The sequence below is a fragment of the Melanotaenia boesemani genome, chromosome 5 (genome assembly GCF_017639745.1).
Source record: "Melanotaenia boesemani isolate fMelBoe1 chromosome 5, fMelBoe1.pri, whole genome shotgun sequence".
Lineage (NCBI taxonomy): Eukaryota > Metazoa > Chordata > Actinopteri > Atheriniformes > Melanotaeniidae > Melanotaenia > Melanotaenia boesemani.
Window position 1 is genome coordinate 32324107 of NC_055686.1, and position 23209 is coordinate 32347315.

Here is a 23209-nt window from a genome sequence, read left to right on the forward strand (position 1 = left end):
CCACGACTTGGTGAATGTTTATGGAAATAGCTAATTACGTATAGTTCAGACCCTTAATAAGAACATCAAACATATTTATTTTGCAAGTTAAGGTAGAATGTCTGTGGCTCCTTCATATAAAATACACTAATATAAACTAAAATTAAGGTTTCTGCTACAATAATATCTTTTTGAATTGCAAGGTTATTAGGTCCTATTGGGAAGAGATCCATATACAAAGAGAATTAATTTAGAGTCAACATTCCTTTTGAGTTTGTAACCATGTTTTTAGGTGCAAATTGTGAAAACTGGCACACGATGACAAAAAACTACTTAGTAGGCTATTCTATTAGTGGCAAAGAAAAAGCTTTTACAAGAAATGGTTGAAGGTAGACCCACTTAACATTGAGGAATGTTGTGCTTGAGAATAACAAATTTAATATTTTTTGTGTAAAGTGTGTACTCCAAAAGGATGCAGGCTCCTCAGTTCTGCTATTCATGTTACAAATACAAGGTCATTCTACAATCTTGTAAAAGCAACATGGACAAAGACATTCAAACTTTGTGCATCCATCTTTCATATGTCCAAATTGGAAGAAGGAGGAGACTAACTGATATAAGTGCAAAGTTTGTAATATATGATGTGTTATTTGTATTGTTAAAAAACAAACAAACAAACAAAAACTAATACTCTGCTTTGCTTTTACTTAAAAAGAGAGAGAGAGAGAGATAGAAAGGGTCTATTCCATTGTGATTAATGCAAAACTTAAACTAAGATGCCACTGCTGTCAATTGACATAGAGATGGATAAAATGTAGAGCCTATTTGTATTATTATTATTATTATTATTATTATTATTATTATTATTATTATTATTATTATTATTAGTAGTAGTAGTAGTAGTAGTAGTAGTGCTGATGTGTTATTTTATTTTATTTTATTTCTGAAGCAGACAAATTTTTACTTAAAGAAATGAAAATATGTTTCTAAGTTATGGTCCAGTTCTGACACATTTAACTTGATTTAATTAGGATAGCAAGGCATGAAAAGTACATGTAAACCAGGTATAGAACCTTTAACAAAGTTTAATGTGCCCTCAGTAAAAATGTAAATGCAACAGAAATAACTTGACATGATGACGTGATTGCCTTTTTTTATAAATTTTAAATTTAAAATTTTTTTTTTTTTATCTTGGTTTCTATAATTGTTTTATATCTATTTAAACAGCAGTTATTTTCTAAATAAATAAATAATCCGTTTTCACTCTGTACGTCATTAACACTGTGGCCACGTGGGATGTTCAGCCAATGGGAAGGCTTTTTGTTGACGCGCGCAACTTGATTCAGGAAGTAAATATTTCATTTTCATGTCGTGTTCGTATAGCTAAGTAAAGTTTCATTTTTTTTTACCCTTTTCGCTGTATTGTTACCAAAAATTCAACTTAGTGGAAAATGTCCGGTTGTAATGAGACAACAGACGTGTTGCTTCTCGGAAAAGGTGACAATTTACATCAACAGGGTAAGAAAACACATTTACGTTTTTTTCATCCCACTCCAACCATAGCAAGTTGTGTAAAATATTAAATAAAACCCATTTTGTTTACCGTATAGGTGAAAATGAATGGTCAGTTAATTCCATACAATAAAAACAAATGGTTAAAGCAGAAAAAAGACGGGATGTAATCGAAACTATAACGTTTGGAGCATTTAGTTCGAGTTGTTTTATTCTTGTAAAATCTTATACTTGTTTGGTTTGGCCTCTGATTTTTTTTTAAAGTATGTTTCTACGCAGTTCTCGCCTCCTTCCCACTGTGTGACGTGACAGAGGACGACCTGACCCAGAACCCTCAGTTCTGTAAACTGCTGGCCACTCTAACCCAGTATGTGGACAAAACTGGACTAACTGTCCCCCTAAAAACAGACCTGGACAAGGTATCGCTTCTCATTTAGTCCCCAAAAAATTCATGTCTGAGTATGAAAGGGTTTTGTTTGTTTGTTTGTTTGTGTGTGTGTGTGTGTGTGTGTGTGTGTGTGTGTGTCTGTTGTTAATGTCTGCATGTGGCTGCTTTTCTGTAGGCTGAACAGAAGCTGCAAAGTAAGAGGCGCCAGTGGCTTCGTTCTGAGAGCCTCTACAGAGGTCTACAAGAGATGATCCAGGACCACTCTGTTAAAAAACACCATACCACTGTACCTCCTGACCAGAACATGGTATTTTTTTTTCTAAGATTTGGCATCCTGTAAATGCTGCACATTTGCAGCTTTCTTTGCACCTGATGTAACATTAACTTTACATGCAGTTCTATGAAACAATGGAGAAGTGTCTGCTCGTGGCTAAGTGTGTCAAACAGCTGGATCCCAGTAGCACCACCAACCAGGACCAGCCCTCTGTACTGGGCCTGACAAGCCAACACATAATGGAGCTCATGCCGTTAGAGAAGGTAATGAGTTTGTTCATGTACAGAGTTTTACTCTTCTTTTCAGTGATGTTTTATTTCTAGATTTGAATAGATTATGCATAGGAAATGTAGCAAGTTTCACATCTATTCTCTAAAAGCATGCTGTATTTGTCTTCACCAGAATGTGCAACGAATGCGACAGGGTCTGCCCAGACAGCTGGAGAAGCATCTGAAGGGAAAGTGTTTGAGCCTGCTCTCTTATTATCAGCCTGAATGGGGTAAAGTAGCAACAAGCTCATGAGATCTGTAAAATGTACTTTTATTTCCAGAACCTTCATATCACCTCGTGTTTCTGACACAATGTCAAGGATGATGTTTTTGTTATTGCCTCTAGAGAATGAGAGTGAGGGTCTTAAGACCATCAAATTGGCTCATTTGTCAGCCCTGCTGGAGAAAGAGAAGAAAAGAGCAGAAAATCTAAAGGAACTCTGTCGGGAAAACACATTTCTTTTGCAACAACAGACCCAGCTCTACCTCTCTGTAAGTGTTTGTGTAGATTTATACATCTGCTTTTGTAGTTTTGCATCATTAAAAAAAGTTGCACTTTTTGAATAGTCAAATTAAAATTTTACATATAAATATAATGTACCTAAATATTTATGCATAAAACTAACCCTGACCTTATTGGGTTTTCTCATGAGTTTCAAAGTTATATAAAGGCAGGCAGAAATAAGTAATAACTCACAATTATTTTGTATGTTTTCTTTTTATTTGTTTGGGAAAATGATGCATTAAAATAATTCTTTGTTCCATTAGTCAGTATGATGACATGCACTTGCTTGAGCTGTCACGATTATTAAATGATCATTTAATGGCAAATACTTGAGATGATCACAAGTATTTCTCCTAATTATAACTCAGCTCTGAAAAACCAGTTGAGTGAAACTGAACATACATATATTTTTATGTCATTTTCAGCAGTACATGAGGAGCTTTACTGCCACCCAGTGTTTATTTTGAGGCAGTAGACCAACAATATTCTGGCAAGAATTTGTTGATATTTACATGTATATTATTGTTATTAATATTATTATATTATTATTTCACCTCACAGGGGGAACATTTTGGTTTTAAGCCGAATGAAAAATGAGGACGTCTCCTTCATGGTTCCACCTCCTCTTGGAGTTGTTTTAGTTTGTTGATCATTACTGGGGTAGATGTTAGTCGCCCTGGATTTTCTGATATCATTATTAAATAATAATAATTTTATAAATTTAACTGAGGACTAACATTTTAATTTTTTTAGCCACCTTTAATTTGTTTTTACTTATTTTATTGTACTTTATTCTAATTTACTTTCATAAAAAATTTTTTTATTTTATTTTGAGTTAATTTATTTTCTTAATTTATATTTATCTTTGAATCATATTTTAAGTTTACTGGACTTTCCTTCTTTATATAAATGAAAGTCAGATTTTAGGTCATATTTATGCAGAATTATTAGAGCTCCACAATATAGTAAAATGTTATAGCTTGCGCAGCATCAATATCGCAAATATTTATTGACATGAAATGGGACAATCAGAGGTATGTTCATGAGGGCTGCATTCCAATTAGAGGAAGTTCTGCTTCTGTGCATGAGCTACACCTACCCTACCCAGCATGCACGGGTACAGAAGTAGAATTCAGTGCTGGTTGAAACACCTGATATTCATTCTCTGTACCGCTTTGTCCATTACGGAAGCTGGAGCCTATCCCAGTATTTTAGTAGGTGAGAGGCAGGAACACCTGGACAGGTCACCAATCCATTGCAGGGCCAACACAGAAAGAACCATTCACACACCCACTCACTTCGAGGGACAATTTAGAGTGATCAGTTTAGCCTGACTTGCATGTGTTTGGATGGTGGGAGGAAGCCAGAGTACCTGGAGAGAACCCACGCATACACGGAGAGAACATAACAGGCCAGCGCCCCCCAACAGAGGCTCGAACCAGGGACCTTCTTACTGTGAGGCCTCGGTGCTAACCACCACACCACAGCGCCGCCCTAAAACACCTGAGATTAGCCTCATATACAGAAGTATTTTTTATATGTAGCAAATCCTGTCGTCTCAATAGTTTACAGTGATTTGAAATGTTTTCCTGATGTCGTTCGGCCTGAATAAGAACTGAATCCAAAATAACTTTAATTTGTCACAACAATATTTAATGTTTCCTTCTTTCTCACACTAACTAGGAACTGACTAAGTGCATTCAGCTCCTTCAGACTCTCATCTTAGAGCACCGGCTGAAGATCCAGACAGATTTGGACCGGAAAAAATTGGATTACTTTGAAGGCAAATGTGACCTAGTCTTACAGAAGATAAAGTAAGCAGTTTGCAGTGCTTTGCCTGCTTTAGTACATTAGTTAAATATGAGAAAAATAAATGCATGATGGAGTACGATGATTAGATGTTTGGAAATTTTTGTGCTAAAATGTTTGAGTGTTGACCCTCGAAAAACAGCAAAAATGCATCAGCTAAAGTCTGTTCTTCCTTCAAAGGATGGAGATGGTGGAAATTCAGTTGGAGACGTACACACCTGACACAATTTCTGCGCATCGAAAGATAAGGCAAGTCGATGTTTGTTCCAGCTGTTTTTAACCTGCGAATGTGTGTTTTAAATCCACTTTGTGGCTGATGCTGTTGCACATGTCCAACATTTCTCTGCTGCTGCATCTGTTGCAGGGAGAAGCTGGAGTCTGAGCTGAAGGCCTGTACAGCTGAGAAGCAGAGCGTTGAGTTAAAGCTGTCGTCCTTTGAGATCTTAGGAAAAGAGTTTGAGACGCTGGCAGAAGAGTACTGCAGATTACGTCAGGAGATAGAGATGAAACACTGGGCTCTGAAGGAACTGACCCAGTACAGTAACAAGTAAAGCTAACGCGTGATGTTGAGCTAACAGCTAGCATTTCCCTTTTCATAATAAGTAATTGCACAGAATGACATGTTACCGGCTAAATGCAACAAAAAAAAAAGTGGACTTTTGTCTTTTCTCCTGACTGAAAAATGTTTCATAGATGCAGTTTTCTTAAAATAGCGACGCCTCTTTGGTCCGTCGCTATGGTAATTGTAATAAGAGCTAGTTTGGTTTATTTGTGTCTCTTTTAATAAGATATGAGTTTACTGAGTATGTTACACATCCGATTGAGTCACATTATTAACAGACAACACAAAATCCATCTAATTGTTTCAGTTGTTTAGGACACCTGTAAAGCATCTGCTTGATAAATTACCTTGTTCTCAAATAAAAGTATTAAAGTTGTTTTTTTTTTCTTGATGTCATATTTGACAACCCACTTTAATTTTAGGGGGATGTTCAAAGACTAATCCCAGAAAAGTTGTGTAAATTTTCTTAAATACTGTACTGTATTCCCACCCCTAAAAGGTAAACTAAACTTAAAAAAAAAAAAACTAAAGGTGAACTTTTAGGGGTGGAAAATGCAAAGCTCATTTCCAGAAAAGTTAGCTTTCTAAATTACTAATACCTAAATGGGTAATTTTTCATTATGCATCCAAAAGAGTAACTTTCGTTGGCTTGCTTTAATTTTATTTTTTATTTTTTATTTTTAAATTTTATAACTGTGACCTATCCTTGATTGAAAAGACTTGGAAGGCACTCCTTTTATACCTAATTTTGACACCCTTACCTTTCACAAATTCATCGACTCACTGATCTGCTTACATGTATAAATAAGTACTTTTGAAGTAAAAGATCAATAATGTTCTTAAAATTCTATCATTTGTATTTAAAATATGAAAATACAATCTAAAGTGATGCAAGGGTAACTTTCAAGGACAAGATAAGTAAATGAAGTGAACAAAAAAGAATTTAGAGAAATAAAGATTCTGAGATGACTGCATGTTATTCAAGATTCAAGATCTTTATTGTCATGCAAGCATAACAAAAGAGGAGGGCCTGGGTTTAGCACACAAATAAGAAAATAGAAAAATAACAGGGTCATAGATAAGTAAAAAATTAAGATATAAGAACACCTCTATTTACAGATAAAGAGAATTCCCAGCAAACAGTAATATTTACAGGGTGGATAAAGTGCATCCTAGTGCAAGGATGGAGGTGTGTGTGTCTGAGAGAGTGTGATTCTTCAGCGTATGTGTGAGAGTACTATGGGAAGAAGCTGTATGAGTCTTTTTGTGGTGGTTTTAATGCTCCTGTACAACTTTTCTGATGGAAGCAGTACAAACAGCACATTGCCCCGGTGGGTGGGGTCAGCTGCAATGCATCTGGCCCTCCTCTGGACTCGGGCAGTGTAGATAAAGTCCAGATCTGGTAGACGGCGGCCCACAATCCCCTGAGCTGTCCTCACCACCTGGGCTAAGTTCCTTTTGTCCTGTGCTATGCAGCTGCTATACCACACCGTCACACTGAGACACAGGATGCTGTCCATGGAGGTTCTGTAGAAGTTCACCACCGCTTCAACTTTCTAAGAAAAAAGAGCTGCTGTTGGACCTTCTTCACTAGGTGTGAAGTGTTCACACTCCAGGAAAGATCAGAGGAAATGTGGATGTCCAGGAACTTGATGCTGTCCACACGCTCTACTTCCCTCTGCGTGCATGCAGAGAGGAACGTCCTCAGTCTTCCTGGACCTCCTGGAATCTACTAGAACCTCCCTGATTTGTTGATGTCAAGAACTTGATTGTTTTTGGAACAGCATTTTGTGAGACTCTGGACCTTTTTTTCTGTAGTGGGTCTCATCGTTGTTGGATATGAGATCCACCATGGTGGTCCACAAACTTCCCAACCATGTTGGTGGGTTGGATGGCAGAGCAGCTCTGCGTGAAGAGGATGAAGAGGACAGGGCTGAGGACACAACCCTGCAGACTTCCAATGTTGAGGATCACTGGTGAACATGTTGCAGATGTGAAACTTAACACAAAACATCCTACAGCATCTGTAAGAAAACAAAGCAGACGATCATCAGGAGCACCTATAGGAAAAATGTATGATCCCTCTGAAGGTAGAAAGGAGGGAAATTTCATGCTGTTAATACTCACATCTACAGATTAAAGTTAAAACTGAAGCTGTTTTTCTAAAATGAGGGAACAACTGACTGCAGATAGTTGATAACAACCTCATGAACTTTTTGGGTGGCTGCTGTGAGCACAGTTATGAGAAGGTGATTCTGTTTGCAACAGGAGTGAACTGGTGTGATATGTTCTAATTTAAATAAAAAATACCCTCCTGAAGGAGAAAGAGATAAAAACTAAAGAGTAGGAAATTTTTTGACAACTGCATCTAAACTCAAACTGGCTATTCACCAACCGATCAAAAGTTTAAGACCATTTAGGCTAAAAAAAAAACAAAACAAAACAAAGAATAAATCATAAAAAAAAAACACAAATACATAATTGAATAATTTAAATAAAATTGTAACAAATAAAAAGAATAAAACCTGCAGGACACCGCCCCTCAGGGACCAAAATTCAGGATTTTGTCTTGTCTGCTGGTGTTTTCTCTTACTTTCAAATACAAATTTGCATCTTTCTGCATATAACAAGTGCAAATTAATACTAAACCATTTTTCTTCATTAAAAGTATGTTTCCACGCATTACTACAAACAGTGTGAATGAATGGGCGTGTTACATTTAGAGTGTATTTAAAGGCATTAAACACCTGTAAAAGTTAAGCACAGGTGGTGCTGAGGTGGTCTAGGGGCCCCCCAAAAATCAAATTCTGCTTGGAGCCCCATAAAGACTCCGGCTCAGTAATGAGTAGTTTCACTATTCATGTTCATTGTTCTAAGTAGTTGTTTAGGGATGCTCGATGCAAGTGTTTCAAGGAGGCTTGTGGAAATGTTGCTTCATGTGGTGAAGCCAAAAAAAAAAAGCGATACTACTCTCCATTAAGAAACCATTAGTGAGGCAGACATAGTGACAACTGAAAGACTCGGCCATTACTGCACAGACAAGGCTCAAGCCCTTGATCAAGAGGGATGTCCTCTGCAACATCTCCACATAGCCAACAGCAGCCTTTGTCTTCATGTACAGCCCGTTGGATTCTATAACTCAGCATTTTTTTGTTTGAAAACTCAGGATCGTTTAAGAAATTTAAAATGACTAACTGTGTCCAACCTCGACAGAGAGGGTGTGTTCCTTGTGCAGCTCAACAATCCAATCATGTCTCTCTGCCTTTGCCATCAGGAGGTTGTGATAGTGTGTGTGCTCCTTTTTCTTCTTTTGGCACTTTGAAGCTCTTCTTACAACCTAGTAATGATCCACCAGCATCAGAATGTATAAAATAACAAAATAAATTACTCTTAAAAGCACAATATTATAGAATTAAACCTCATAGAGCGTTGATGCAGACATAAAATGCCCCTTTGAGGTGATTTTCCTGCAGTTTGCAGCATCATCCACAAGATGGGAGTGTCATTTTATATATGATATACACTCATCAGTCACTTTATTAGGTCCACCTGTACAACACTTGTTAATGCAAATATCTCATCAGCCAATCACATGGCAGCACCTTAATACATTAAGACATGTAGACATGGCTGAAGCTCAAACTGAGCATGAGTTGGAGGAGGAAGAACGAGGATTTAAGTCACTTTGAATGTGGCATGGTTGTTGGTCTGCTTACTGGGATTTTCACACACAACCATCTCTAGTTTACAGAGAATGGTCTGATGAAGAGAAAATATCCAGTGAGCAGCAGTTGTCTGGACCAAAATGTCTTGCTGAGGTCAGAGGAGAATGGGCAGACTGGTTGGAGATGATAGAAAGGCAACAGGAAGTCAAATAAGCACTGGTTCTAACCAAGGTCTGCAGAATGGCATCTCTGAACACACAATACATCCAACCTTGAAGCAGATGGGCTACAGCAGCAGAAGACCACAGCAGGTGCCTCCTGTCAGCTAAGAACAGGAAACTGAGGCTACAATTCACACAGACTCACCAACACTGGACAATAGAAGATGGAGAAACATTGCTGGTCTGATGAGTCTCCATTTCAGCTCCACATTCAGATGCTAGGCTCAGAATTTGGTGGACACATCATGAAAACAAGACACATCTTGCCTTGGATCAACACTTCAGGATGCTGGTGGTGTAATGATGTGGATGAGACTCTAATGACCTCCACAGTCGCCAGATCTCAATCCAGCAGAGCAGCTTTGAGATGTGGAGGAACTGGAGATTTTCATCATGGATGTGCAGCTGACCAATCTGCAACAACTTTGTGACGTGATGCTATCATGTCAATATGGAGCAAAATCTCTGAGAAGTGTTTCCAACACCTTGTTGAAACTATTCCAAGAAAAAGTAAGGGAAATGTGTCCAATATGGTCCATGTAATGTTTTGTTTTTTTTTTTCTTCTTTTTTAAAACAGGAACTGCATTTTGTAAATCACACTCTAAATGAACTCATATCTCCCATAACTGCGAGTCAAAAACATTAATTTAGGATTCAAGTCGTCACATTACCTAATTTCTTCGTCAACACTTCATTTGATTAAAAAAGTTAAATATTGAATGTGTTGTCATCTTCTTATATTGACGATCTTTGTCACGTCAGCGTTTCTCACATTGCGGAGAAACGGAAGCGAGTAAGAGTGACGCATCTCGCACTGTTAAACGTCTCTGTGCTTCTGTCTCATCATCACCGCCACCATCATCACCAGCAGCTGCAGCAGCGGTAACGGCCCCGCCTCGCGACGTGAACCGCTGGCTGGTTCCCCCTCCGACACAATCCCACATCTGGCCGTCTGTCACTGCCGCTCCGTCCACATGGTCATATTCACACCGGCTCCTGACAAGTGGATTTTAACCAGGGGGGCGCCATGTCTGAGGTGCGAAAATTCACAAAGAGGTTAAGCAAACCCGGGACAGCCGCGGAAGTCAGGCAGAGCGTGTCGGAGGCTGTGAGGAGCACCGTGGACCTGGTGGTGAGCTCTCCGGTCATTTTTAGCTAACAGGAATGTAACTTAACCGGTTAGCTTTCCAACTCTTCTCTGCTCTGTCTTCTTTTAGGAAAAAAAAACCAAAACAAAACACTTAAACCTATTTTATTAGACTTTTTTCCTCTTTCTTTTTTGTGTTTAGTTTATTTTACCCTCTTGTCCCACTAAGATGACCGTTACCGCTGCTGTGCGGCGCGTGCGTTTCTTATATGTGGTCATTTACGGAGCGGTTAGACGCACCATGACTTTAAGCGCCCACACGTGTTTTCTTTTATTTCAGCACAAATCAGCGTGACATTGTCCACGGAGCACGCAGGATTTTTTTTTAACCCAGTCTCCCCCTTTTGTGTGCTGGCGGATGAAGAGCGGTGCCAGCTCCAGTTGGCCAGCTGCGGCATGGCTTCCCCTTCTTTTCTTTATTTCTGCCACATAGTTTAAGGGAAAGCCGGGCAGTCAGTAGTGTGTGTTTTGTCTGTCGTGGCGATGTGGGGGCGATGTGGGTTATAATGGTGGGTGCACAAAGACTAGAATTTCATGTCCTCCGACATGTGAATGAACAGCAGTGCTGGTGGCTGCAGAAATGAGGGGGGGTTACATGCAGAGGAATGAGATGAAGACCATTTAACATCTTGCTGATGCAGCATTCATATGTGTGTGTAGTGATTATATGAGTTTGAAGACATACATGATAAGACAGGACATAAGCAACAGAGAAAATGAACAAAAGAAAACAGTGGAATGAGATTGGAATGTAAAAAGTGGTGCAAGGAGTGGGTCTGTCTGTATAAATATGATTCATCCAGTAGGTGAATTACATAAATAAAAAAAGTCATAGTGATCCCGTTAATGATGGTAATGACTAAAAAAAAAAAAAAAACACATGATAATGATGAAGGTAATTTTAAAAAGAGGAAAAATGATAATAATCACAATTGTATTTGCATAAAAATAAAACATTAGTGATAAAATAATTATAAAATAAAAAATATGAATGATAATGATGGTAACGATAAAAACAGAAAAATGATCACAATACTAACAGCATTAAAATAATATAAGAAAATAATAAAAAATCCTGTTGATTATGATAATCATTTAAAGAAGGTAATAATATATATGTATTTATAAAATAATAATAATATGGATGATGAAGGTAAAAAAGAAAGAGAAAAAGTATCACAATGCTAATAGTATAAAGTAAAAATAAAATGGAGAATCTGCCCCAAAAATCCTGGATCAGAGACCCTGGTCCCCCATCTGGGAGGGGGTGCTGTGAGGTCCCAGCTATGTTTTTATTATGTGCATGTGGGCAGCTGTTAGACCAGAAAATGAGCTTCAACCACGTGGATGCTGATATCTTGTTTTGTCCACTTGTCTCATTTGTGATGTTTTAAATCTAAGTGCTGAATGAATCTGTCTTGGAGACAAACTCTTGTTCCCCTGGAATTATTCTCCAGTCTTATGATGATCGTCTTCATGAGTGTGACGCAGAGTCTCCCAACTGAATAATCTTGTGATAGGGTTCTGATTTTCACAACAGAAGTGGAAGTGTTGTGTGTCTGCTTGGGTTTGCAACCACATATGATGTGTGTGTGTGTGTGAATTTCTCCTCAGAGAAAGATATTCAGCTGCTGGTTTTGTGGTGTGAATGGCTGGTCTGGTATCAGAGGACAAACAGTGTTTTGTGTAAGGGAGGGGGGGATTCCCTCAGGCTTGCTGTGACCGTGTTTCCTCTGTGACTGTGTTTGTTGGTTTGTTTCTGACTTCTTCATTTGGCCAAAGTTTACAAGAAGATCTGATATTTTCCTTTAAACAATTCAGATAAACCTTCTAACTTCATCTGTGTTAAGTGGTCTATTGCATAAAATCCTTAAAGGGCAAGCGAACAAAGACTTGATTCTACAATCTAGTTTCCAAGTAAGCTGGGATGCTGTAAAATAGAAATTAAATCACAGTTCAAGGTTGTACACATAATCTAAATACTTTGCTTGGCTGAAAACATTTATAAGAGTAACCATCATGCTCATTTGACAGTATTCTCAAGGCTTATTTGTTCTGTCTCCAGTCTGAAATGACATACCCAAAATAAATGAAGTATATCTTAACGACTACAAGGGATGTATAATCTTGGGTCTCGAAATCAAGCTGAGACATGAGATTACAACAGAATTGTCAGAATCAAGATATTTGTTACTGTGTTGGAGTAAATTCACCTGGAACACAGTAGAAAATGTAAATGTTTATCTCCTCCTTAGAGAAAAGTACATTAGTTTAAGTGAAAACCAGAAGAAAGCAGCCCAGTTCATCTAGGAATGAGTAAAGTAATCCCAGGATTGAGTAAAGTAATCCTAGGAATGAGTAAAGTAAGAATGAGTAAAGTAATCCTAGGAATGAGTAAAGTAATCCTAGAAATAAGTAAAGTAGTCCTAGGAATGAGTAAAGTAATCCTAGGAATGAGTAAAGTAAGAATGTGTACAGTAGTCGTAAGAATGAGTAAAGTAATCCTAGGGATGAGTAAAGTAATCCTAGGAATGAGTAAAGTAACCCTAAGAATGAGTAAAGTAATCCTAGGGATGAGTAAAGTAATCCTAGGAATGAGTAAAGTAATCCTAGGAATGAATAAAGTAAGAATGAGTACAGTAGTCGTAAGAATGAGTAAAGTAATCCTAGGGATGAGTAAAGTAATCCTAGGAATGAGTAAAGTAAGAATGAGTAAAGTAATCCTAGGAATGAGTAAAGTAATCCATTAGCAGAGTTTTTAGAGCTGGAATCAAACTCGTCACCACAAAACGGCAAAAGTAAGACATGATTTCTGTTTTATTTTTTTCTTTGCTCCTCTTTGGCTGATAGCTTGCAAAGCTGTCGTCCAGAGATGAGATGGACAACAGAGTCTCTGCTTTCACATGACAGCTGTTTGTGTGTTTAGACACTTTAAAGTGGTAGGGTCAGGGTTGCTGTTCCTCGTGTTCCTGATTTATTCCCATATTATTACATGGGGTTTAAATGGTGTTTGTTGTCCTTTAGCCGAGTTTCTTCTCTTCATTTTAGTGTGCTACATGTTAGGATTGGTGTATCTTCTCTACTGCACGCTGCTCATGCTCTCCCCTGTACAGGAGGCCCTAGCCAAGAGCTGGTTAATGAAAGCTGGGTCAGGAAACAAGACAGGGTCAGGTTTTGTTATAAAAACAGATCACTTCCTGAAACATGAAAAATAAACCTCCTTTCAGTTGTAAGTTTTATGCATCAGAACATAGGTATATACAATCTCAAGTGAACATTACTACTGAGTCCATCCTCACTACTTTCAAAGGAATCCACAGCCAGGAGCTGCAGATCAGTTTGACCTGAAGTTTTGTCAGCTTACTCTTCTGCAGCATTATCGTGGGTTTTACCACAATGCCAAGGAGGAAAGACATCAGCAGTGATCACTGTGAAGGGACATAAGGTCTTTTCCAAACTCCAAATCTTTCTACAGAGAGAAATATTATTCACAAGTGGAAAGCATTCAAGACAGCTTTTTCCCAGGAGTGGACGTCAGAAAAGGTCTGAATCCTGGCCTTTGAATCCTGAATCTTTGTCTCAGAAGCCCTTTTCTGTCCAGCAAGTGTGTCATAGAGACCTCTAGGGCTATAATTTCCTCTCTATAATAATATCTTCAATAAAAATATATTTTTCCATTGAACTGTTGAAATTTTATACATCCACCACATGATTAGATGCACCTCCCCTTGAGAACATGTAGTTACTAGCAGAAAACACTGAATGCTGAAAAGAATAAAACAGATTTCATAGGGCCCCATTAAATGTTAAAGTTAACGACAAGTATGGCTTGTTTGGAAGAGTTGGAAGAGAAAGCCTCTTCACTCTAAAAAGAACATGGCAGCGCGGCTTAGCGTTGCAGAGCTGCATCTGAACAAACCACAACACTTATGGTACAATGGTGGTGGAGGGATGATGATCAGGACCATGAACTCTGGATACCAAAGTAATCTAGAGCCACGTGTGAGTCCATCTGTCCGGTTGTCTGAAACCGTCTCATGCAGCAGGACAATGATCCCAAACACAGAGCAGGTCTGCAGCAGAATGGCTGAAAAAGGAAAAGGTGCTGACGTGATCCAAAGTCCAGATTTTAACCTAACTGGAATGCTAGTGATGCTCAGTCAGGTTAATCCAGCCAAAAATATTTAACACATTCTGAACGTTTTTTTTCTATCTTACCGAGTGTGCTGTTTTTCATTAACGGGTGGAGGAACCCACCCAGTCACCATGCAGGCTGTAACATGTTATAGATGATTAGCTAGATTTGTTCATGAGGCTCCCAAAGTCAGTAAAAATGCTGCTAAATTTATGTTTTATTGATGTGAAAATGATCTTATCTGATTTTGGCCATAATCAAACTGCTTCCTTCTCTCTGATTGTCTCATGTATGTGATTAAGAAAACCAAACAATACCAACAGGACACAAACACACTGTTTAGCTGTATCACCATGACAAAATCTGAAATGTGACTTTCATGAAAATGATTAGAGTTCACTATTCTCTCAAACCTTTCACACAAAGAGTTTTTTTTATTTGTTTTAATTAAATTTTGTAGGGATGCACAATATATCAGCTTTAATATCAGAATCGCCCGATGTTAGTAATTTTTTAACATATCGGTATTGGTCCGATAAGCAAAACCCAGCCAATATTAACATAAATATATATTATTTATTATATATTTTTGTCTAATGCATTGTGGGATGTAACTGAATCCAGAAGCAATGTCAGCTGTGTGGTAATTTTTCACAGTGTCAAAAGAAGGTACTTAAAAGCAGTATGCAATATTTGCAAAGTTGAAGTGATGCGAGGAGGATGCTGTGTCAAATCATTTAACACCACAAATTTGATATGTCATCTGAAGAACTACCATCCAGAAGCTCACAAACAATGGCAGGAAGCTAACGCCCCTAATGTTTGCATCATTCTTACTTTGTACAGAATTTGATAATCTTAAAACTTGCGGCAGGTTTGTCGACTGCATCCATGATGAGAACCTCCCGTTCCACCACATCCCAAAAGGGGCCCAGAAGTGTACTAAGAAAACAGCCTTTTTCTTACGGAGTAGTTACGGATTTTAATTCATAGCAGCGCCTCCAGTCTGAGTGAGACAGAAAGTGAACCTCGTAAAGCGTAACTCTGGTCATCAGCCGTTTCTCTAAATCCACAATTTTCTCAAGAAATTGCAGTCTAGTTAAGTGTTGTTGGTTTGTTTTCCTTTAAAATGACTCCCTCTGGCAATTAAGTTGAAAGATAATTTCGTTGCTTGTTTTTTAACCTTTACTCACAGTTTATAAGCTAGTCATCTTGCTGCCAGTGAATGTCTCAATACAGTGTTCCTTGAACATTAATAATCTATGACACATGCTGCTTTTGAGGCAACTCTCATGTTTAGATGAATGCTCAGTTAAAACCACAACATTCAGTCAGCTTGAGGCCTTTTTAGGTTCAAGCTAAACGCAGACGGCCATTTCTGCTTGAAACAAAATATGTGTTTATTGCATTTTTCACTCCATTTGGGTGGTTGTATTTTCATTTGATGCCAGATTGAGATGGTCCTTGGGGATGTTCTGGCCCTATATTTAGCCCAATGTGAGGATTTTTTAATGGCTTTCCAAAAATGAGGAAATGCTGTAAAAAACTGGGAAGCCCTGCATGTGAATGCACTAAATGTGTCAAAGCAACATTTTTTTTCTCAGTAATACATTACAAATGCATGTTTTCTGCACATTTGTTGTTAAATCTTGTTCCAGTCTGCAGGGTGATGATGGGAATGCTACAGGAAGCCCTGCTAACATGACTGGAATAGACAGGAAGTAATACAAGGATGAAAGAGACTCTTTCTTTTTTTTTTTTGGAGCATTTAGTGGGGGTCAGCTGTGGGACAGTGCAGCTGCTTGGTTGTGTTGGGTTGAGCTGTAATAGGAAAAAGACATCTGGAAACCCTGCCTACATCATCATCATTGTCCTGTGGTGGGACGTGGACTGGAGTTTGTACTGTGTTTGGGACGTAATGGGAGACTGCAACATAACTAAGATGGAAATGTGACTAGTGGTATTTTTCCACTGTTTAGTCACACCTAAGTATTGAGCCAGATTCTGGGCGTCTCTGTTTCTCATTTGCTGCCTGCAGGCAACTCTTCAGCTTCTGTTCTGTGAAAGCAGAAGCTACTCTCATCTGTCCTTCCTTCTTTCTTTGCTTGCTTCCTCCCCCCCTCTTTTTGCGATATGATCACAGTTGCATGCAGAGCTGCAGACGGTCACCTCTGACTTGTAATGTTGCTGCTGCGGTTCAGCTCGCTGCACATGACAGGAAGTAGAGCTGCTGCTTTAAGTGGTGGGACAACGCTACCATGTATAATGGTTTCAGCAGACCCTGTAGGTGTGTGTGTGTGTGTGTGTGTAAGAAGATGCACAAAGAAACAGGAAAATACCTACATTCACAAGGTCCATCAGGGAGAGAAGTTTTTGTTTAGATTAGTGGTTAAGAAAAAAACAAAACTGTAGACAGCTTATTTCACAGGCCAAATTACAGGTTAGAGAAGGTTGAAGGGAAAATGTTCTTTCCAGAACTGGCTTCTTACAGATACCGGCTTATGTAAACTTGATCTCTGAGGCCAAACGCTGCAAACTCAGACTCAAAACTGCCTGAGATCAGGTTGGAGTTTGGGTTATTAAACTAGTATCTTGGCTCTCAGTGCAGCTAAAATCAGGACATTGGTGGTGTGACCAAAATGATATATTATGCTTTTTTTTTTATAAAAATTTATAATGGTTTTACTGTGTTGGATCTAGGGCTGAGTGGTATGGCAAAATTTTCATATCAAATTTTTTTTTTTTTTTTTTAATCATATCAGTTTTACGGTATTTGACGGTATTCTTTTTTCATACTTTTTCTTTTTTCAAGTGTTCTTACCAACATTATCTTCTAATAAGAAAAGAATTACTGCGCTTGATTGGCTTTAGATAGCCCATTTTACTGCTATAAAACTGTATCATGTTTGTTTGGTCCACGTTCGACCTTTTAAAGACGAAGAACTTCCAACCACAGACGTGTCTCCTGTTTTTGAGTGAACGTGTGCTTCGCCTTGAGAGCTCTCACCAGCAGTCATTCTCTGTTAAAAACTTTCCTTTTCACACACTGTGGTGTTTGTGTCCAGCAGTGAAATCGGTCCCCCCTGAAACATTTTCCCACTGCGTATGTTCTGCATGTTGTTTGGGCTACTCACTGGTATAGCGGTACATGACAAATGAATATCATAACAAGAATAAACACCAGTTGTCGCTACGCACCGGTATACCGCACAGGCCTAGCTGGATGGTATTTTTTCCATGCATGTGGCCTACAGTCAATATCATAATATTGTTTCTCTTCATCATGATACACACTATACATATTGATGTTTGGAAATCCCCTCTGAAACGCTAGAGATGCTGAATTCAACATTATCGTGCCTGTAAAGCCAACCAGCAAATATTACTTTGGTCTGAGCATGTTTTGTAGAAATAATCCGTACTTATAAGTTTAATTTGTACTTGTTTTCACAGATTGAACAGACAAGTTACAAAACTTGTGTCCCTAGCTTAGCATCGTAGTATCTCGTCATATCTGTGTTTGTCATTTGTGTATGAAGGTGTGTAAACTTATTAAGAGAAAAGAAAATTATTCCATCACTTATCAGTGACTCTGAAAGTGGAAATATTGTTGAGGGTTGTTGAGTCTTCATGGTATGGAAATCCTGTTGTGTCAGAACAGTCAAATATTTAGCGAGACATTTCCATACCAAAGAGGAACAAGAATGTATAGTAGAATATTGTATTGCTGAGTATTTATAGTTGCATGTGTAAGAGTTTTGAGAGGAAAAGGCAGCAGCGAGAGGACTGTCTTTCCACCCACTCCAGCAGCTCTGCCTCTCAGCTGCATCACACTTACAAATACAAGGTGGAAAATCACTGTCATTTTCTCCCAGCTGTGCAGCACCGTCAGCTTTTTGTTCAGAGACTCTCGTCCATCCTGCACGTATCAGATTTCTCTCTGTGTCTTGGCACAGAAGCTGATCGAATCCATTCAGCCCTGCTTCTCTTTGCTCGAGGCCCAAGCGGCTCAGCCTTGCTCAGCTTACTGGCTAAGCTACTCATCACCATCTTCTCTGCTTAGCTTAAGATTAAAGTTGCACTTTCTGGGAATTAAATGTAAATCTTTCCAAGTGGGGTATGTCCGCGATCACTTGACCTCAGTGAGGAAGACCACATTTGAAGGCTGCAGGCCCCTTTAAGACGTGAGGCCCGTTTCATATCTTCCACTTCTCTATAAAACTTAAACAGGAAGTGTTGATATTTAGCTGTGGGATATGATACAACCTTCTGTTACAAGACTTTCAGTTTCTTTCCTCTTGTCATCTTCTGCCATGACTCTCAGAGCAACTGTGACAGTCTTCTGAACTTTTGTGGTTGCGTTTGATCTCTTGTGGATTCCTCTTAACATGGGGGTGAACGTTTGTAAGCTAACAGTCATATGTTCCTCAAAGCCTGTGTATGAGGCCCAAAAAAGAGAAATTTCTGTCTCCTCTCTCGCTTGCTCCACTTTTTAGTGAATGTGTGTTTAAAACAGAGTCTGAGATCTTTCCTTTTGTGACCTCACGAAAGGGAAATAACCACTGCCCCCAGTTTTTTACGCTGCCATTGACCCACCCCCTGCTAGCAGAGTCAGATCCTCTCCCAGAGAAGTGCATGGACAGGCACCACTCATGAACATTTAAAGGTTCAGACACAAAAACATCTCTTTTTCAGTAGAGCTCACTAGAGCCACATTTAGAATGGCTGAAATTAAGGACCAAGGCTGGGGTTATACACTTTGAAAACAATGCTGTTGGACCTCTGACACCCATATGAAATTGTTGGAAAAATGTATAATATGGGGCCTTTAAATGTTGTCCTTTTCCCTCTCAGGAGCAGCCGAAGATCATCGAACCCCTGGACTATGAGGCTGTGGTGTTTCAGAGGAAGGCTCAGATCCACAATGACCCAAACAGAGACCTGCTGCTCTGCCCCGTCGATGACGTCTCAGTGAGTTTCCGCTCTTCCTCTTGAACCGGGATTCCTCTCTCATCATATACAGCATCACCTCATAACCCACACATGCCATGTTTTAGCATATTTCTGCTCCATACCAGGTTTTTAAGAGCTGTCATTCTGGTTTTTCTGTCTTAAATCCGGATCTTTAATTTGTTTTACTACGTTTTCCCTAAAAAAACCTTGGTAAATGGTTGCAAAAGAATCTAATATATGTCAAATCTGCACTGCAAACAGGCCAGTTTAGCACCTGGGCTATTTTCTGACTGAGTTCAGCTACTGTTACATGAGGGGAAAATGACTTGCTTGATGGTGTTGGTTATATTTGTAATAAGCTTCGTTTCCACCCCACAGGTGCGGGTTGGGACCGAACAGTTAGGGTGCCGATATGGTTTGTAAACTGTAATCTCGTTGCATTTCCACAGTTAACCGTAACTTTACCTGAAAGGCGGAGTATCAGCTGGATAGCGATATATGCCTCAGCTGCGTAATAGCAAGACGCCAACGCAGCGCCTTCCTTAAAGTAGAAACAAAACACGACTCAGAAACAAAGGAGAACGGCGTCATCCAGTCTGTGTTCTTGTTCTTGGCGTTGCTTCGTAAGGCCATTTTAATTAGAGATTTAATCAACAAAAAGAAAATATGTTGCTTTAAACGAGGAGCCGCTCCTGCTTTGTTTTTATGGCAGGTGGCACGGGAAGTGATTTTTTTTTTTCTGCCCAAAACAACAGATTGCGGCGTGTCAAGATCCACCCTTTTGAGTAGGGTCCATCAAACTGGTACCCCCAAAAGAGGGGTCCCAGCTAAGTAGGTCAGGTCGGATATTAGGGTACTCTTCCCAGTTTTTTCATGTAGAAACACTAAAAAACTGCATCCCGACCTGCCCTGACCCGCACCCGTCGGTGGAAATGGGGCTATAGTCAGTACCGCTAGCAAACACGTCTACAGGCCACATCTGATTCCAGCGTCCTCCAGTTTTCTCAGTTTTACCTGAGGATGTGGTGGATGCTGATCTTAGTTTCAGACATTCTTAATACTTCACTATAATATTTGTGGCTAAGATGTCATCATTGTTTTCACTAACTAGTTATTTGGTCCATGTCTGACCATTTTAAAAACCAAAGTATGTCCAGAAAACAGATACAGCTCCTCGTTCCTGTGTCATTATGTTCAGCTTCAACATTTGCTTCAGCGTCACTTTCTGAACTTTCAGAATTGTCACCGGTCAAATTCTCCAATAACACAGCTGCTGTAATGCAGGTTTAGTGGTGCAGCAGTAAAAAAGGTCCCCCCTCAAATACTTTTCTGAAGAACCAGGTTCCCAACATTGTTGGGTTGTAACTAGGACAAATTCATGTCATGAAAAACTGGTTTTTGGTGTAAAACGGGATACCATGTGTTGCTCCAAAACCCGTGTTTACCACTAGAATATCTTTTTAAATTAAAAAAAAAAAAAAAAAAAAGTTATTTGTCTTGTCCTAGTTTTTTTTTTTTAAATACATGCACACACACACACACACACACACACACACACACACACACACACACACACACACACACACACACACACACATATATGCAAATAAAAATGCATAAAATAATCCAAGGATTTAAATAATTATATAAACTAAATATTTAGATATATATATGTTTTTCTTATGTTTTCCTCAGAATATTTAGTTTATATAATTATTTAAATCCTTGGATTCTTTTATGCATTTTTATTTGCTTAGGAATTTCTAAATTACCCAGATGTCTCACACATGTTGACCAGTGAAGATACATCTGCTAGCAGTAGCACGTCACGATCTCGATGTTTCAGCTCTTTCAGATGTGTTGGTTTGATCTCCATGGTTACAGATGGGAGTAAATTAAGGAGAAGTACTTGTGTAATGGGCCAAGGAGATGGGACATTTAAAAATGTCAAAATTCCCTCCACTATCATAACCAATCAAATTTTTTGGAGACAAGGGATTCGAGAGCATGATGCTGCCGCCGTTGCTGCTGTTTGTCACATCCCGTGTGTTGGGTTTCACCTGGCTGGCGATGAGTTTCGCCTGTTGCTGGTCGCCCCCCGTGTGTCGAGCCCATAACAGTGTGCATTAGAACTACAATTCTTTCTGCTTTAAAAGCTCCAGAGTAAATCAGCAGCTTCTTCTGAGTCCAGCAGGAACAAATTGCCGTAAAATCTCTCTAAAGAAATGTTTTCCATCATTAATTCCATCACATTCCCAACACAGTGGGCCAGACGTTTGACTAGACACACTCTCCAGCCAGGTACTTCTGCTCCTTCACACATGTGGTTTTGTTTAGTAGCATGTTGTGCTTCATTTCTACCTCCCCCTCGCCAACCTGAGAGGACAGACTGTTATGAAATATTTAATGTGTATGTGATTCTGTGTCTCACTCTGTGTTTTCATGGATGCAGGAGTCCCAGATCTCCCGGCAGAGGAGGACTGTTGTTCCCTCTGTACCTCAAAATGCCGAGCGGGAGGCCAGGAGTCTGTTTGCCAAAGAGGTACTGTGATCCTGCAAACCATCTTATTGAAGAGAGATTAATTATTTAAATTTCTTTGTTTGGTTTGTATGCAGAATAAAGATAATTGGCAGTGATGAGATACTGCTTAAGCAATGAAAAGCAGACTCTTCTGGCTTGACGTGAACACACACTGCTGCTCTGCCAGGCTCTGTGTTCATCAGCCAGCTCTCATGACTGTCGGATAGCATGAAAACAACTGTCATAGGGACAGTTAAAACAGGATTACTCACCATCTTCTCAACAAAGATCTATTCAGTTGGCTAAACTGAGACTTTCTGCAGCGACATGTTGAATAAAAAGTGAAATTCTGCTGCAAAAACAATCTTAAATAATACCAGAGGTCACAGGAGAGCTAAAATCTTCTGCTTCATATCTGCCTTATAGTGAAATCATAAATGAATCATGTTAAGCAGGAATTTTCTTTCCGAAAACAGGGAACAGAACGCTAATAAAAGAAAGAAGTCAGTGTTTAATCAGGCCAGCAGTCATGTGGAAAAAGTACATAATCTTTCAGTTCTAGTGTTTTACACATCAGAGAATCATCTGGGTGTTTTTCAAGCTTCAGCTGAACAGACTGAGACAGAATGAAAACCAAAATTCAGAAGCAGCCTTTTTAAAAGTCCTTCCTCACCACTTCCTCTGGAAATACGACGATAAGCTTCGGCCAGGAGCCGATTAAATGCAGCTGATTGCAGCATCCAGGTGTGTTAACACAGGGGCAGGGAGGAAAGACATCAGTCACCTTAGAGATGCACCTGTTGCTGATGATCGTTTTCAATTTAGAATCCACCGTTCTACAGAGAGAAAAATTATTCACAAGAGGAAAACAATCAAGATAGTGGACATCCCAGCAAGTTCAGCCCAAAGTCAGACTGTTTTATGTTCGTAGTGCTTTTGTTTTTTATTATTTCTTTACCTGTCCTGTCCAGCATCATAACAGCAGAATGATGGTCTGGCTGCCGAGTTGTGCCGAACAAATTTGCGTTGCCTTTCAGACACGAGGCTCCCTTTTGAATCTTAAATATTTTCCTTTATTGTTATTTTATCTTTTAAATTTGTTTATTGCCAACACATAACTGCTGGGCTGGACTGGAGGAACAACAGAAGAGAGAGAGTTATACAAGTGTGTGTGTGTGTGTGTGTGTGTGTGTGTAGGAGTATAAAGTATTAGGGGTGAGTTGAGAACTTTACTCTGCGAAAGTAACCCTTAAACATCAGCATTTTGT

The 23209-nt window shown here is 39.1% G+C and overlaps 2 protein-coding genes across 4 annotated transcripts in view; both read left to right on the forward strand.

Annotated features, from left to right (window-relative positions):
* The first annotated feature begins 1318 nt into the window (after positions 1 to 1318).
* On the forward strand, positions 1319 to 5674 carry haus4 (HAUS augmin-like complex, subunit 4). Its single transcript, XM_041985462.1, has 9 exons — positions 1319 to 1497; positions 1771 to 1910; positions 2055 to 2186; positions 2276 to 2416; positions 2556 to 2652; positions 2769 to 2914; positions 4611 to 4741; positions 4917 to 4985; positions 5101 to 5674. Exons 1-9 carry the CDS (start codon positions 1431 to 1433, stop codon positions 5285 to 5287), a joined length of 1110 nt encoding a protein of 369 aa, XP_041841396.1. The 5' UTR covers positions 1319 to 1430; the 3' UTR covers positions 5288 to 5674.
* Positions 5675 to 10039: 4365 nt separating this feature from the next.
* dock11 (dedicator of cytokinesis 11) overlaps positions 10040 to 23209 on the forward strand; it is an 85957-nt gene continuing 72787 nt past the window's right edge. For all 3 annotated transcript variants that reach the window (XM_041985411.1, XM_041985412.1, XM_041985413.1), the window contains exons 1-3: positions 10040 to 10317; positions 19322 to 19438; positions 21873 to 21962. In XM_041985411.1, the coding sequence (XP_041841345.1) occupies positions 10213 to 10317; positions 19322 to 19438; positions 21873 to 21962 (312 nt within the window). In that variant the 5' untranslated portion in view covers positions 10040 to 10212. The remainder of the gene's footprint in view (positions 10318 to 19321; positions 19439 to 21872; positions 21963 to 23209) is intronic.